This window comes from Manduca sexta, chromosome 28, assembly GCF_014839805.1.
Source record: "Manduca sexta isolate Smith_Timp_Sample1 chromosome 28, JHU_Msex_v1.0, whole genome shotgun sequence".
Classification (NCBI taxonomy): domain Eukaryota; kingdom Metazoa; phylum Arthropoda; class Insecta; order Lepidoptera; family Sphingidae; genus Manduca; species Manduca sexta.
Window position 1 is genome coordinate 4,822,970 of NC_051142.1, and position 17,965 is coordinate 4,840,934.

At 38.5% G+C, this 17,965-nt stretch overlaps 2 protein-coding genes across 10 annotated transcripts in view; one reads left to right on the forward strand and one right to left on the reverse strand.

The window, feature by feature from the left end:
- The first annotated feature begins 3,054 nt into the window (after positions 1-3,054).
- LOC115450896 lies at positions 3,055-5,292 on the forward strand. Its single transcript, XM_030179047.2, has one exon. It carries the CDS (start codon positions 3,170-3,172, stop codon positions 5,216-5,218), a length of 2,049 nt encoding a protein of 682 aa, XP_030034907.2. The 5' UTR covers positions 3,055-3,169; the 3' UTR covers positions 5,219-5,292.
- A 65-nt stretch (positions 5,293-5,357) lies between these two features.
- Positions 5,358-17,965, reverse strand: part of LOC115451204 (ras GTPase-activating protein raskol) — a 168,385-nt gene continuing 155,777 nt past the window's right edge. For all 9 annotated transcript variants that reach the window (XM_037444201.1, XM_037444199.1, XM_037444196.1 and 6 more), the window contains 14 exons: positions 16,026-16,095; positions 15,725-15,852; positions 14,572-14,715; positions 14,185-14,330; positions 13,581-13,817; positions 12,167-12,366; positions 11,371-11,579; positions 10,794-10,906; positions 10,512-10,678; positions 9,981-10,208; positions 9,652-9,749; positions 7,444-9,463; positions 7,113-7,228; positions 5,358-6,905 (listed from right to left, as the gene is read on the reverse strand). In XM_037444201.1, coding sequence (XP_037300098.1) covers positions 6,653-6,905; positions 7,113-7,228; positions 7,444-9,463; positions 9,652-9,749; positions 9,981-10,208; positions 10,512-10,678; positions 10,794-10,906; positions 11,371-11,579; positions 12,167-12,366; positions 13,581-13,817; positions 14,185-14,330; positions 14,572-14,715; positions 15,725-15,852; positions 16,026-16,095 — 4,129 coding nt within the window. In that variant the 3' untranslated portion in view covers positions 5,358-6,652. The remainder of the gene's footprint in view (positions 6,906-7,112; positions 7,229-7,443; positions 9,464-9,651; positions 9,750-9,980; positions 10,209-10,511; positions 10,679-10,793; positions 10,907-11,370; positions 11,580-12,166; positions 12,367-13,580; positions 13,818-14,184; positions 14,331-14,571; positions 14,716-15,724; positions 15,853-16,025; positions 16,096-17,965) is intronic.

A 17,965-nucleotide genomic window follows, 5' to 3' on the forward strand; every position in this document is an offset into this window, starting at 1 on the left:
AACGCTACAAAATTTAAAATAGTAAACTGTCTACTGTACTATATATAAGTATAAGAGTACAGATGTTACTCCTACAAATTTGGATACAAAACGGACTTCATCTACATTTGATGCGCGTTTGGATAATGCGGCTTAACCGCTTCATAAGCGTTGCATAATAATTCCGCATACACAGTACACGACAGCGACGCGGGCGCAACACACACACGCACACACACACTCACACACACCGCCAGATAAGAGCACGGTCGTTGACCCCACGGGGAAATAGCGCCTGAAACCTTTACGGTCTCTGAAGATACTTTAAAAATACATGATACTAAATATAAATCAATCACTTTTGTATCGTTATTCGTTACTACAGATACATGAACGGAAATCGAGTAGGTTTTTCTCATTGGACGTTGGATGCTCTTGAGACAATTATAAAATTTTATAGTTTTATTTATAAATTCTATATTACTCTATGTATTTTGAGGTGTGTGACTTGTTTCAAATTTTATTTTACACGTAAATTTGTTTCAATTGCGGAGTAAAGAGGTGTTAATAAATTAGAGTTATTGTTTGCCAGTATGATTATATTTTTCAGAATCCAGCAATCATACACTGTCCTGCAATTCTAGGGTAATGCCGCGGGCCAAGAGAATTTCGAAAGAATGTTAAAAATGTCTAACTATGGGACAATCGAAAAGAATATAGTATAGCAAAGGTTCGATAAATTTATTTTAATAATCTTTTAAAATAGCTGTCTAACAAGCACTACTAAGCTATAGACTCTACTATAGAAAATTGGATCATAGTTTTGTTTTTTTTTTATTGGCTCTATATTACTATAGGTGATATCTTGAATTATGAAAAGTTTAACGTATACCGAAGTGAAAAATAATAACTATAGTTTTCCACAATTTGTTGCATTCAGTGCGACGATAAAGTTGCCTACTATTGAGAGACACTAACATAACTTGGAACAGAAATACATTCTCCTCGAGTGTTAGTTGCTTGTACTTCTGTCTACTACGAGTATCGCCAAAGTTGTATTTATAAACAGACATAATATGTATAATTTAAATGAAAAAAAACAACTGATAAAAAGAAACTTTTTAACATACTCTGGTATAGCCTTTCTTGTTTCTACTAATACGTATCAAACAATTATAAATAAGCAATTAAACTAAGTTTACGAATATTATCCGAAATTTTTACGCCCAACGTTCTTAATGCGTTCTAAAATTTTAAAATTAAGGCATTTATTGTAATACTACATTTTCTGGCGTCCAATACAGCCACATACACTTAGCCCGCCGCGAGACCGTGAAGGATGTTAAGTCTTCGTCAACAGTAAAAATCAACAAAATTGGTTATATCTATGTCTAAAATTCGTGTAAACATATGAAAGCATTGAGCAATAAAGTATTACAAGCATAAAGACAATAGCTGAGTTATTGTGCGCAGGGCACGCCGTTAGCGGAACGGCTGATCTTGAATGGAGTGAAAGTGGCTTCGAATACTTCCTGACACGTGGAAAGTGAGCGCATGAGCTTAGCACGAGATCGGCTGGCAGCCGATACACATCTCACGTTCAATGGTAATGTAAAGAAAGTACGCAATTTATTTGCTTGCTAATAGAGTTGGGCCAAACGCTTAAGGGCGGCGCACAAATGATTTTTTCAAGGACAATTAATAAGCCGTCGATTTTATGTACATCGTCCTATACATTACAAACGTAGAATTGGAAAATCGTATGATTTTCTCTGTCTTTGATACAGGCTTAATTATACAGATTATCTCCAGGTATTGGATAACAAGAAAAGTAAATGAAGTATTGGTAATTTGCATATAACGATGGTTATTTGAGTACATAAATAAAATTCATTTAAATTGCTAACCACTTGCTTGACCTTCAGGAATCGGTTTGAATATGATTATAACGCAATTTGTTTTCATAAATACACATTAAAGCAAATTAATGTTTTGCATTTACACATTGTTCTTCATTATTAATTGTAAAAAATTATCACCCTCATCGCAAGCGGTAAGTACCTACAAATAAAAAGGGGAAAAGTTCATCACGAAAATAACAAATGGTATCAATGAATCATTTCATACTTAGGAATGTGGATCTTTTTTAACTACGTCGCTTTGTCGCTGTCGGGCTTGTTATATGATTCATAAATTATTTATTTAACCCGCACGCAGGATGATGCGTTCGGAATCTTCATATTCAGATAATTTGTTTATTTACATTTATTTTAAAAACATTGTGATCTTTTGTACCAGTCGTAGATCGTAGATTGTTTATTTTTCCTTGGATTAATATATAATTTTTATTTTCCCGCTATTCATAATTTAAATTGCAGGTTATTCAGTCATTTAGTATAAAAGAGAACAAAGATCATAACATTTTAATTAAAAAATATGTTTTTATTGTCATAATGAAGTAGTCTACGGACTCTGCGATTAGTGCTTATTCCTACGGTTTTTACCTTTGTGTATTATTATAACAAGGTATTCTGTGGAGAGATTACGTTATTATTTTTTCTTATAATTAAAAATATGGAACAACGCAAGTTCAATATTATGTAACGTTGTTGCAAAGTACCAAGCTTCATTGAGCGTCTATATAGTTCATATAAATCGATTACTCGTTTAAACTGTTTGTTGATGTATGGTTTCCGGAACAAAGTGAGATGTTTAAATATTATGATCAATTCGTCGGTGTATGAATGAGTTCAGGTGATAGATGGGGTCGTTCACCCCGGGGTGCGGGTCTACGACCGTCCGAGTTTCACACAGCTGATCGCGCCGGTCGCTCCGGTCGCGCCGGCCGCGGCTCGCCAACACCACGTCACTCGTCACGCTGCCCTGCTTCCACACGTCTATCAATCAAAAATTTTCATAGTTTCAGACACCGTTATACATTTGCAATTCATGGAATCCGATCGCTTACGTGTATAGGGTGTTGTGTTTACTACTCGCTAGTAGATGGCAGCACTTTAAATGTACAAACTCTTTGCTCGTATGACATTAGCATTTGATTTTTAAAGAACACGTCATTTATTTATACTTCGTATAAACATGACTGAGATGATATATTTTTTTTCTAAATTGTAGTAAAAATCTTAAAAAATACGTTTACGTTTTAGAGTTTCAAACGTTCTTTATTTGCAATATGGGTAATCATGGCCCAGAAACAAGTCACGAGGAGCGCACCCATCGGCGGCTGCAAATCGTGTATGCGCGCAAAACCCGTGAGCGTCAAATATTTATGCAAGAACTCAAAGAAATCCGCAAACAACGAGACAAGCGTCTGTTCAAATCAATCAAACAATCCATCGGCCCTAAATGGTATCAAGTTCTTGGTGTAACACAGAGGAAAGCTTTAGATAGTTTAGAATTTGCCATATACCAAGATATATTGGAAGGGCGGCCTACAAGAACCAGAGGTATTATGAAAGTGCTCGGTTTATATCCACGACCGAACACAATAGACCTCATGAATTGCGTTTATTTAGGGCGTCATGACCCTAAAGAAATGTTAGCACAACTTTTTCTGATGACTTACGGACACTCGATAGACGGAAAGCAGTTGTCTTATTGTCTTAACGCCAGACTCATGTTGTCAGGTATACTGTACCTTGGTCTAGATAATCTCATAAGTTTATTGCGAGATAGGTTTCGTGCAGAGCCGGAGAAGAAAGAACCAGCGCCTAAACGAAAACCTAAGAGCGAGCCGCCGCTTGCATCCCCTTATCTACAAAAGCTGATCGCTTACCTTTATGAGCCACCTGCGAGAAAACCGTTTAAACCTGCACCTCTTCCTAATTTAGATGATCTGAATGACCCTTTAGCTTACACAGAAGACGAGGCCCCTGCGGTGTACAAGCCGCCTCCTCAGCCGCCGCCGCCCCCGCCACCGAAAAAGAGATTACCTCGAGGTTACTGCGACAAAATAGCCGGCGTGATGACCATAGAACCGTACTCCTCTGTCACTACTCTTACGGTAAAGACAGTAGGACGCGGCAGCCATCGCAGAATACGAAGTTCAAAAATATGCTTGTCGGAAGTAAAGAAATCGTACGGCATTGGTGGAGGGAAGCCGAAAGGCGGTCGCAGAAGGAAACCCGTCGCGCCCTCCACCGGCAATTCGAACGCCCAGTACCTCATTAACGGAGTCTACACTATAAATGGAAAGTCGGTGTTTGTACTAGGAAACGTGACAATATTGCCCGCGTCTGGGGATCTCATACACGGCGGATACAAGTATATGGGTAATGAATGCATAAATATACACTGCGGTTACCGTGCGCGACCGCCGCCGCCGAAACCCGATCCTTGCGATTGCGTAAAGAAATGGCAAGACACAGTGCTCGAGTATGTGAAAAAAACAAAATGCTATTGCGGACATCACTACGATTATGGCAACGAAGGGAACTTTCTACCTGAAGATTTGCCATTTTTTCAAAAACCTACCAGAGGTTCCCCGTTTACATTTAATTATCACACTATATACGATATAAACGAGAAGCGTTTGTATGTCGAAAAGGAGTTCAAAAAGATATGGGATACAGACAGCGTCTTACACGTTGATGATGGTACGGTGAAGGACAAGAAAGATAAAAAGAAAAAGAAAACAAAACGTTCGTCGACGACTTGTCTGGGCCAGAATCCGAAGCCGGTGGACTACTTGAAATGTGCGCTACGGATGATGAAACAATTGAATGTCGCGGCACGACTCCCAGACATACATTTAGTCCCGGAGCTAAAGGAATGGATGCGACGGAGGATATACGGCCCTCATTCTGCAAGTTCAAAGGCGGACAAACTGCGCAAGAGCTCTATACACTGGCAAATGTTTAAAACCCTCGAAATGAATGACTATGGACACGTGTATCCGCCCAAGGACGACAGGTTTATGGGCGAGACGGATTGGGTACAAAAATTTGATTTGCAGAAGAAATTCAAAAAATATACTCAGAAATATCGTCTGGAGTTGTACAGATCGTATGCGTACCTCACAAATCTGTTGTGGCCGTCGATGTGTCAGGCTCAGTTCCCGGACAAGAAGTTCCGAGAAATATACTTTTCGTATTTGTCGGCGAGGGTCGAGGATCTGCAGCTTATGCACCCTTATAATCCGAAAGAGGCGGCTGAGCGCAAGTTCACACTAGCTAGGCGACGCTATGTTTGCTTACCAGCAGGGGCGGAAACACTCGACTGATATCATTATAAACAAAATTTTCTACAGTTTATACTATCGTTGTTCAAAATATAGGCTCCATTACTGACATGTTACTGAAGTATTTATGACTTAGCTATGGAAATTTTGAGGTGAAGGGAATAGAAATAATAGTCAGAAATACATAATTTATAATTTAATGTGATAAAGTTAATATACCTTTGTTCAGGTATACTTTACATTGTTACGGCTTAAAATTATATTTTTCACTGTAAAACAACTAAGTTGTAGAATGTGTGAGTTACAAATTGAAACATCTTAATTTAAAATGTAGGTACAATTTATTTTTTCAGCGATACAAATATTTCATACCATTATATATAATCCGCACTATAATACTCCAATGATATTAAAAATATTTTTTGTTTATACCACATTTCCTTAAATTTCCTCTAAGAATATTATCATACAAGTCTTACGATTACTATTATAAAATCTATTAACGTTTTATTTTAAAACACTAGTGCTCTACAGTTGCAGCGGCGTCACTTGACCGCTGCAAATATAGTCCTAAGAGATATTCAATCGTCTTTGGTATAATTATTGTTATAGAAAACAAAACAAACATGTCGGCGCGAACAGAACCCAGTTTTAAATCAATACTGATCGAACGAACTGTTAACATCGGTTAAAGCATCATTCATTATAACTAAATTTATGAAACAAGTGTAACAAAAATAATACAATGGCAAAACGAACATTGTGATTTGTAAACAATTACGATAACAAATTTGCCTCAACGGCGATTCAATTACTGCATGCAAAATATTTAAATATAATCTGATAGAAATTTCTCACAGTTTCAGACGAATTGTGCATAAATATTAATTGAATATTGTTTATAATAAAATATTAGTTCATTACACATAGAAACATCGAACAATTTGTGCGAGAATATTAATAAACGCATTCGTCACTATTTCAGCAATTAAAAATACAAGAGAGACGACTAAGTTTATATTTTGTTATGTATTATCGATCTGAACTAACGAACGTTAATGAATAAACATTGCTCTGAATAACTTACACTCGGAAGGAGAGCGGGGTAGATCGCACATTACTTAAGGCAATTACGATTTCTATTCAGTTCAGCGACTACGTCACCCCTCTACTACTTGCTAAGCTCTACAGCGCGGAAATTCATGTACGGCATCCTGCATAGACATTTCATTATTAATATAATACAATTTCGGGTTTAATGAATCAATTTCACTGTTTCTTTTTAATGCTTGAAATCAATATTGTTTGATTTCAACATTGAACACATTTTATTTTAGCATTCTCAGTTTATATACAAAGTATTGGAAAATATTTGAAATATAACAGATAAACTTCATCAAATTTGCACAAGATTTTAACATCAGTAAATGCATAATCATAACGTACATGTAGCACCACGCTGTATAATACATAGATTTATATTTGTAATTCTTGGTGTGAATGTTGCGAGTGCGGCGAGGGGTGTGAGTTGTGTGGAGCGGGGGGGTGCGCGGGCGCGGGGTGGGGGGCGCGCTGTTGTAGATGGACGAGTGCCGAGAGGAGCCTCGTGTTGGCCTCGTCCAACGCCGCAATCCTGTGCTCTTGCGCCTCGATCACACGCTGTTTGTGCGACAAAGCAGCGGCCATCTTGCGCTGTTCCCGCCTCAGTTCTTCTTCGACGCAAATTAACCTAGAAATTAACTTTTATTTTTAATTACACTTAAGAAATGAAGTTCGCAGTATGTTAACATTAAAACTAAAATCATACATGGCGTTGTAATCTTTTTATACCTTCCTTAAAAGGCGGTCGAATTTTAATACGATTTATCATAAACTATAATTATTATCGTATAAACTTATAAAATTGAATTTATGGCTTAATAACTTTGTACTTTACCTGGAAATAATAGCCTTCATTTTGGCATCGGTATGGTCCTGGCCAGGCTCGGATGGTCCCAGTCTCCCCCGTAATAGTTCCACTGAGCACTTCAACCTCTCTATTTCACGTTCATACTATAAAAAGAAAAAAGTGGTTACATAATGTTTATAAACGATTTGCTAGTATTATTAAAACCATAGATACGAACTCATCTATAATTTTTTAATAACAATAACCAAAGTAAGAATGACTTGCAATCGAAGTAAAATAAACTCCCTTTAGCATTTCATAAAAGTTAAATATAATTATTAGTTAATTATAATTATTGATACAGTGAACCAGCACTCACCTGTTCAATAGTCCTGTGATGCTTGGACGTACGCCGCCGGCCCGTGGTGCTGTACAGCGTGTCCTCCATCTCGTCTGAGCTCTCCGTCAGTTCCCTGGCGGACTCCAAGCTCAGCCGCCTCTGCAGCTTGTCGCGGCCCGGGATCTCTCGCTCGGTCCTCACAGGCGCACGCTCGCTGGCTTCACTGGACTGCGACTCGCGGTTAAACAGCCCTCTCGAAGGAGACTCCCTCCTCTCTCGCACTCCATAGTAATCCTGATGTCTTTCCATATCCTCATTCAACCTACTGCTAGATATTTTTGCACCAGAGTAAGTCCTGTCTAAGGGATAATTCGTTTCGGGAATTGTACTTTCTGTTATGGAATATTTCTCTGGAGAATTTTTAGTGCTCTCCATATTATACAACGCCTTCTGACTCCTCGATATCTGTAGTCTATACATTTCTTTGTTCACTTCCTCCACGTTGGAATCAGACCTGCTCATAGGATAACCAGAATCAGTGGATATATGGTGAGGCTTGCTTTCGTATAGCGTCTCTCCCCTCTGGCCGAAATGTTTCAGGTTCAACTGATTTTGATTCGTGGAGTAAGAAAGCATAGGATTCGTCCTGGGCATTCGCGTTTTGCTACTTTTCCGCAGACTTGGCGAATTGCTTGACGACTCGTCATCCCTTATTCTCGGCGAGTGACTATGGTTGCTCCTCTGGTACAAATCTTCATAATTACAATTATCTCTGGTGAGTTTTCGGTGGGTATTGTTGCGGTTCTGTTGGTCATAGTTTCTACTATCCTCATTGAAGTTAGTAGAACCCTCTTCCGAGTTAGTTTCCACGTTGTCCGTGCTCAAGCCCTCCTCATCTATCGATGAACTGGATGAACCACAAGCACAACGCTTTGAGTTTCTATTTTCATTATTCTTCTTCTCCTGTGACTGGCGGTTGTCCTCCATGTTGTAAACCGGATTCGTGAATACTAATGGCGCTATCTTAGTGTTCATGTTGGTGTTTGTTTGCGCGTTGTCCGCTGTTGTGAAGTTTTGTATACCGTATTTTTGGATATCATATTCGATTTTTTGTTGCACTGGGCTCTTTGGATAGAATTTCTCATTTTTGCTATCGTAATATTGTTTTTCTCTCTGTTTTTGGTAATTTAGCTGCGAATATCGGCTCATCGGCTGACCACCGTTCTCGTACGATTGATGATGATGCGTTGTGTTTTCAATAGGACTAGAACTTTGGCTGTACGTTGCAATGCTTTGGTAGCCGGAACTTGCTACATTTGATAGTCCACTAATCGAGACATTCGAGCCGTTGTTTGTGTAATTTGTCTTGTTTCCGTTGACGATGTTGTTGTTATTGTTCGATTTGGACTGGGTTAAATTCTTTTTGTTTATAATGAGTTTGTCCTCAACGATGTCAGAATCGTCAGCGTACTTCAACAAATCTGACAGTTCCTCTATGTTAGCCGTTTCTTTCATTATGTTTTGCATATCATTCGTGCAATAATTATGGTTAATACTGTCATTACTCGGAGATCTTTCTGTGCTATTATTATAGTTGGAGTTGTGGTAATGCCCTTGTTGGGTGTAGTTGTTCGGTTTATACCTCTCTTGCATTCTGCGTTCGAGACTTTCATTGACTCCGTTGCTGATTCCTTTCGGGTACTGATCAGATCCGAAGCCAATTTGCACGACCTTTAGATTGACGCAGTGTTCTTGGTTGTTGTACTGCGAGCTGTACCGATCAGGGTTCACGTTTTGATTGACAGGGTTGGATCCATATCCGTTCCTCGGTAGAGTGGCTGATCTGAGGTTGAAACTTGGCGATTTGGAAACGGCGACGTAACCCCCCTTGTATTTGGACTCCTCGGCGTTGGATTTGGATGGGCTGATGTTGAACTGCACGCCGTTTTTGTTCATGATCGGCGAGCTGTGAGCGAAGTTGCTGTTCATCTGACCGTTTGTTGTCGGTTCAACCACGTTCATTTGTTTTGGTGTTGTGTTGCACGTCGGGTCGTTGAACCTGAAACAAATAAATACATATACGTTAATTTTACTAAGTGTAAAAACGAGAGGTGATCAGTTATATTAAGGAAAAAGTTTAAATTTCCGTTTATTTACGTCTCTTTATGTGCCTTTTTACACTTTTGCTATAAAGTTAATCATTAAAATTTTGAAGATTTTCTACTAGATTTATCCACATGTTCTTACCTAAATATATTGTCAGAGATTGGCTGCGTCGGTCCGTTATCGTTGCTCACTAACCTCTTGCTTAGTTCGTCCAGTATGTCGGACAACGGGTCCAATTCCTGAAAGAACAAAATGCAATTATAGCTTTATAAGTTTTTATGATCACGGATACATTCAAGCAAATATTTCTATTGCCATATTATCTTTCATATTAATCAGTCAGATTGGTAAGCTTTACAAAAATTTACTATTTCAGTATATTGTTTTCTAAACATTGGGGACACACATATTTTACTAATCGCTCAGATGATATACTTATTTGCCCAACTTTAGCTACATAAATATATTACCTGAATCTTAGCAGGAGGTAATTTTTGTAAACTATCGACCAACAGTCCGTGGAGGGTCGCGAGCTGCTTGCCGAGGTCTACGTGCGGCGCCCACTCAGGGTCGGGTTCTACGCACGCGTCCCCTCGGGACCCTTCTGAGCCGACAGTGGATCCCTGCGACGCCGAGGAGTTCCTGTTGCTGCCTTCTTGATGTTGGTGCATTTGTTGTTGGTGGTCTGGTGGCCGCGACTGTACCGACGGAATTAAATTGATCAGTTTTTGAGTAAATTCATGTCTCACATTATCACATCTTTTCCCTTTTTAAAAGTGTTATTTCGCCAGACATGTCAGATTCACATTGCATTTTACCGGACACATTCCAAATTTCGGAGTGCTACTGAACAGAAAAACCCAAAATCACTAATTGATTCGAGGATCGGACCCAGGACCTAGCGTGATTTTCATACGTCAATACAATTAAGTCATCAAGGCATTATATGTAACATCGTGCCTGTATTTCGTTGTAATAAACCGCAACATTAATGTTGTTACCGATATTGCTCTGAGGAACGCCTTCATGTTGGGAGCCTCCTGCTCGAGGAAGTCGTTGAGGAACTCCATGAAGGCCTCCTTGCCCTGGAAGCGCGTGAAGTTGGCCAGCGTCTGCAGAGTCTTCGCCACTAACGTCAAGTTGCGTGCCGCACGCTCGTTCGGGTATTCTAGAATATTCGAAATAAAATGTAGATCTTTATTATTTTAAAAATAATATAAATTTTTTTTTTAAGTGTTTATTGATTAAATCAGTAGTTGTGTTGACGCGGTGTTTACACTTACCATGAGTAATTCCAAAGAGGCTCGGAGACAGTATAGCTGGACAGAGGAAGCGAAGGAATATGGACGCGCTAATCAGATTGTCGGAGATGTCCTCGCGACCCATTGATGTTAACCTGTAAATAATACATAATAACGCTTAAATATTTGTAGTTACTACTACCGGCCGGTCTTAGAAGAGTCTGGGGGTTATGTTAAAGTCACTGATCTTACGATACAACGTTGAACCGCCTTTAAAATTTATAAACATGCGGTATCTTTATGATAGTTTGTAATGCCATTAGCACCAGTAAAACTAATTCGATGACGGAAGAGCAATCATATTTAAGCGACAATCAATAAACTTTTGATAAAAGCGATTTAAAGGTTTGTTTTTCATAAAAATTATCATAAAATTGAAACTATTTACTTTATAAAAATAAGTCTAATAATATAAAAACTGTCTTAGAGATACAAAACCTAGATTAAACCATGCAGAAGGATGGTAATTACAAATATGTATATAACTCGGGTTCGGTACATTTGTCACTTAGATAATATCGCTTTCCAAGCGTCGAATTGGATGCAGTCTCTCACTAACCTTTCTCTAAATGTAGCGAAGCAGTCCCTGAGCGGCGGCGGGAAGTGCGGCGCGGAGGCGTGTATGGAGCGCCAGGCGCGCGTCACGGCGTCGCGCAGCGCGGCCTGCTGCCGGCGCAGCGCCGCGCCGCCGCCCGCGCGCAGCGGGTCCACCTCGCACTCCGCCGCGCCCGCGCCCGCCGCCGCGCACACCGCCTCGCCCAACGTGTCCTACACACACACACACACATTCTATTAGATACGGTTATAAAATACGCTCGTCCGCGAGCCTTTTGGCCTAATTTAATTTATTAACAAGGGACTAATGGAATTAATATTTTATTCATTTATTATAAAAAAGCTTACAGACCAATAACAGCTAAAAAGTGAATTATGACTTAAGTGTAACGAAGTGAAGGTCTTTAAGATTATACGATGGAAATAAACTCTGGTCTATTTTAACCTTTGCGTAGCTTTTAAGCTTAAGTCAATAATTTCTTATAGTGCGCTGCTTATCGAATCGACTACAACACTACCACGTAAATTGAAACACCCTTGACCATATCGTGGTAATAAAGATAATTATAGTTGTTAATTTAATTTCCTTTTCTCTCACTAATTCTGAAGAACATGATGTCAGGTATAACATTCGGCTTTCGGCATTGAATATCACGCGTTGGTATTAGAGAGATTTCCGCTCCGTACAGCGTTATTTTCGTCACTCATACATACTAGATGCCGTTTTATAACTTGCTGATGCTGTTTATATACCTTGTGTGACATTCGCTGCCGAGTACTGTACCTTTATACTGACGTACCTGCAGATATTGATCGCCGACTAGCTTCAGGTACGCCTCCATGCTCTTGGTGGCGAGCGAGTTCCCGCGGAAGGTGAGCGAGTGGTCGCCGGTGCGGCGCACGTCGAGCGCCACCACGTCCGCGAGGTACCGCGGCGCCAAGCCCGCGCCCGCCATGCACAACACTAATGCACATCCTATGTCTTCTTTCGCTTTCACTCCTGGGGAAATTTATTTTTAACATTAGATATACTAACTACTTGAAAAGGTGACGGGTAGCGGATGGTTGCGGGCCTTTTTAAGACGGGGATGACTATGATAGGATGAATGAATTTAATTGAAATGCTAACTATTGGTACAGTTTTAAATGTTAATTATCGGGAGTTGCTCGCAGTTTTATCGTGAAAGACTTTCCGCTATAAAAGCCTATATTTTAATTCTGGAATAATAGTCTATCGTACCAAATTTATTCACCGGTGGCTGCGTTTACTTGAAACAAATATCCAAACGCCTTCAAAGACCCTCTTTTATAATATTAGTAAAATTTAATAAATTTTATATTGTCAAAAAAAAAGTGCTAGTGTAGCTTTAACGCTTACGTATTAAGTAGTGAGAATGGTAAATAAATATAGTGCAGTTCAATAATGTCAAGTAACGACCAGTTTCGCTCGAAGAATGTCATACTGCCAATCTCTATTCTTTTCTGTTAAGGACTTCTTTCAAAACGGACTACACCGACCGCACGTGATTGGCCAGACTATTCCAAGAGATAATGTTTGTTATCTTCTTGTGACAATATTATAGGCTGTTTATGTAAATATTTTAGGTTAAGTCATGAATCATTAACTTCACATAAGCATGTGTATTTAATTTTTAGCTGAGGTTTAAAAATATTTACTTCCCTCTCAATCATTATTTGTTTTAAAATTATCAACCTCTAAGTAGTATACTTTGCTACTTTATTATATTATGTATATTATCGAATATATTCGGAAACAGACATTTATCACATCAACGATATAAAATATTTATTTGGAATTTTTGCAATTGTAATTCCATACGCCAGTCTACAGTCATTTCAATATTAATTTCCAACTCATGTCTCGTCGATTTGAGTCGGTTAGCGCAAGCGACGCGACACATAAACAATAAAATGAATTTGCATAAATATAGCATGAGTTTTGACTTGTATTATGTAGTAAGTTTGTTTAATATAATAAATAGAGATAAATAATTATTGATTTTTCTGACATCAAATGGCTAATACCAAGAAAAGAAACAACGCTCGAATTTATTTAATTTTTTAATATAGGATCCTATTTTATAAAACACCCGCAATCCATGCTTTGCATAAAAAAGACGTGCAATATCATGTCAGATTTTTTTTTTTGTTTTTGTATACATGATGGCATAAGTGTAATAGTTGTACACTAACCTATAACCGGCTCGAGGTACTCGCAGAGCCGGCGGTAGTTCCGCTTGAGGTAGTCGAGGAACCTCGCGTAGCAGTCGAGCGGCAGCACGTCGACGCACTGGTAGCGGCACTTGATGCGCAGCGCGGGCGCAGGCAGCGCGCCGCCCGGCGACTGCGGCTTGTCGCTCTCGCTCACCGGGTACCACCGCTCGTTGAGGTATCGCGACGATACGTCGTCGACCGGTATGCGCACCGTGCCTGCGGTAACAGAAATAACCGTGTCATAATTGATGTCATAATAGTAGTAAGGAAGAGCGACCACCGCAGCTAGAATGATATAAGCATTTCTCAAAGGAAACCACATGCCTAATAAATGTTCTAATCCCCGACGAAATGACACACACACAAACACCTCTAGGAGTAGAATGTATTATGAAAGGAAAAGATTTTTTTTACATAAATGTGCTAGGTACTGTTAGGTATATTTTCAGTGTCTGTTATACTTAAGAATTTCTTACTGTTTTTTTTCCACTTAATTGTAACTCTAATGATAAGATAAGTTCCAGAACCTCAATATTAATTCCTTGAGAAGGGATACAAAAGTGTTAATGAAGTATAAACTGACCGACTAGCGCGTGCTTGTCCCGCTTGCGCGAGCGTCGCTCGGGCTCGCGGTACACGTTGACGTGGATGGCGCGCACGGGCGGCAGCGCGCTGAACTCGTACACCTCGCCCCAGAAACACAGCTCCGTCTTCAGCTTCGATGATGACCTGCAAGCAAAACAAACATCACGTTACCAAAGATATACTATTTTAAAGAGTTCAGTGTTTGTCAGAAACAAGGCTGACGATGACCATTTTACACCTAAAGCTGTATGTATTTCGTAAGAATATTTGTTAATTTACAAATAAAAAGAATATTTTGTGTACAGCGTGTTTATTAAAACGAGACTTAGTATCAAATTTATTCATTCACGAATTTAAAGAATAAGGGAATGTGCTAGCATCTTACCTGGCGTACAACGTGTCGTCGAGCATGATCTCGCAGTAGTATCGTTTCTTGGGCGGTATCGCCTTCGCCTCGAGCAGCCACAGTTTGACGGTCCGTTCACATCGGCGCGTGCGAATCTCATCCGGCCGTGCCGCTTGCCGCAAGCTAGAACGTGAGACATTAAAAAAATCAATAAAAACATATTGTATCGTCACGGGAGTAATTTATTAATATCGTTATACATTTACGTAATAGGAGAAAATAACTTCATAATTTATTGAACATTTCAGTGGCTTCAAGTTTTTTTTTTCATATAAAATTTCTTATTCACTTTATTTTCAAGTATAAAATTCTTATTAAACGAATATCACTTATCGTATCGCTTAATAAGAGCTTAAAAATAATTTGTATTGTGAATACGTTATGTTGTATATTCGTCTCTACGCGGGAGTCTGGCATTTCACTAAACAGTTCAATTCGCCTCGTTATCTAGTTACGAAGCAATAATCTTTTAATATACTGCACAATGCTTATAATATTCGTATGCATAGGAATATACATACGAATGATTAAAAAAATGCTTTATAATATAAAAAATAATTAATCACGTATAAAATATTTGTAAAACAATCTATAAAAATGGCGTTTAGGTTTATTTTCACAACTAATAGACAGAAAGTCAATTAGATAGTGTTCAAGATATTGTTCATTCACAACATAAGAATTAAATAAATACATTACTTTACGATGTGTGTGAAAATGTTCAAGTTAAGAAATTAACGTTGAGTTAAGAGATGCTTGACATTCCTCTTCCACTCGTCATGTTTACTCAATACCAGTAGAAGTGGTTAAGCGCCATACTGACGAGTCAAACTGGTATTTTGTAAAACACTCGAGTGTCCGCGACGAGACACCGTACATTTCTAGTTACGATATAACAATAAGAATTATTGAGTTAAGAATGTGGATTGGTGACTGGATTACTTAACGTGATATTTTACCCTTCAGTTTAAAACCAAAGACAAGAAGTCTATTTATGAAGATTCTAAATTCGATAACTTTTTTACTTTTATTTAATTCTTCGATCTTCATAATAAGGTCGATAGTATTTTATATTTATGTACTAATAAAAATAATCAGCATTCATATTAATATCTAGTGTGTAGGTATATACCTGTATATCCAGCGGTCGCGCTCCTTCCGCGATGCGCATGCGAAGTATCGAGGCGCGCGGTTCTCCGCGCTCAACGCGAAACAGTGCGGCCTGCCCAGGACCGACGAGTGTAGCGCCCGGATTTCCACCTGCAAGTTGTAACATATTACATAAAGTGTCGTTCTCATTGAAGGATTTAGGAAAGCACAGATAATTTTTCGTTCAATCAACCCACGTGCTACAAATAGCTAAACTTGTGTGTTACTTATAGTATTACTCTTATAGTAAAGATTTACAATATGGAATTCAACAATAAACTCACTTGATTCGGAGGTCCCAAATCCATAGTAGATACTGCGGGCGAATGTGCTGATAGCAAACTCTCGTGAGACCTGAAACAAAAGAAAATCATGAGCAACGTATTTCGAAGGCCATAATGAATTTCAAAATTCTAATGGATAGACTTCTTTTAATCTGTAATAATAATATAATGCAACATCTATCGACAAACGCATAATTCAAAATTGGAATATTTGATTCTGTACGACATGACGTGGATTTCCTAGTATAGCAGTAAGCGCATCACGCAGTGGTGAGAATGACGGCTCGGCTGACGTCACTGACACGTTATCAATGTATACAAGACGACGTGGTTTTCTAATGACCGATTTTGAGAATGTAACGTCATTTAGTCCCTACGCCTGTCCTCTGGTCACCTTGTTAGAGTTAGGTACTGGAATAAAGACAATAATTAAGTCATATTTCCCCTCTACACTACTGTGGATTGAGAAAATTCTTCCCTTGAAATATTTTCAGGAAGTGCTTTATTTGTGACGCTGTATTATATGCACCATTGGCCTTATAGCACGACAATGATTAAATGGTATTAATATATAATGTTGGCAATTGCCTTGACTCCATTCACCATGCCCATTCATTTTTCAAATGACATCACTATTATTGTAGATAAATGTATTTATCACGTGTTTATATACTGGATAGTAATTAAAATCGCTCGGTACATAGTGCAGACGGGCGGGGCGTCACACCTTCGTATGACAGCACCGTCGGTGCCCCTAACGCGGCCCAGTCACGACATCTCACTTGATACTCGTTTTACGAGCCAGTTTACTATGACGTTTATTACGCTAAAATCTTTATGACTTCAAAGCTTTTTGTTACCTACTTACATACTATTAATAGATGTGTGTCCTGATGTTTATATGATAGCATTTTTTTTAAAGTCTATTGTACGTAATACATAATTTTAATAACAATCTAGCGTCATGACTTATAAGTTATTTCAATTAAACCTAAACTTCTAATGAGACTATGACAATATGTCCAATAACACTTTTCTTATTGTCGCTACGAAGGGGAAGACACACTATTTGCGTGTTCTTTTTAAATAGTAATCACTGCACTAAATGTTCACTATAAAAACTCGAAGGGTTTCATCCTCTTCAGTCGTCTTATTTGTTCTGTTAACATTTATGATAATTTAAAATAAGTGCGTTGTTCTTCCTAATTTTTGTTACAATAGCAATGAATTTGGAACGTTCAGTACAGTCTTAAAATAATTATGATCGACTAGAGGTGAGAAATGCCCATCAAAACAGCAGCATCAGGCAGCCCAAAGATCTGGATTCACACTTTACTGATCTGTAAACAGGATTTACTGAAGCGCTAACTCAATTTGATTTTCGTGTGAAGTATTCTTTTCAGGCTTGCAGTACTTGAAAAGTACACGATGGTTAAATAAAAAATGGCCGACAATTAATGGTCCTTAATCACAAGGTTAAGAACCATTATTTAAATAAATCGTGATCATTATAACTGATAAGCATCTATTAATTGTGATTTTGAAAGCGTTATTTCCTATGTTGGCAATAGTTACTAAATCTGACCTTGGTTTGTTATTACCATTGTTAAAGTTAACCGTGACACCGCTGTTCGAACGGAAAAGAAATCGACCATCTTACTTTGAACAAGTCGTAAGGGATTTTTCATTCATACAGTTTTTTCATTTTTCGGCTTAGCCCTAATATTTTTTATCTCAACGAGTTTCGTTTAACAGACCGCGTACTCTTAAGCCGTGTACTTGTTTTGTTTTTATTTAAAAGAAAAAACTGTTTACGTTAACAAAAAGCGATAGAAAAGTGAGAAGTCCAAGTTCCAGTAAATAAAAAAATGCATCTTTTTTATTCAAGGCTTCTGTAATCCGATGCCACTGTACTTTAAAACTGGCAATTAGTTTCCTAC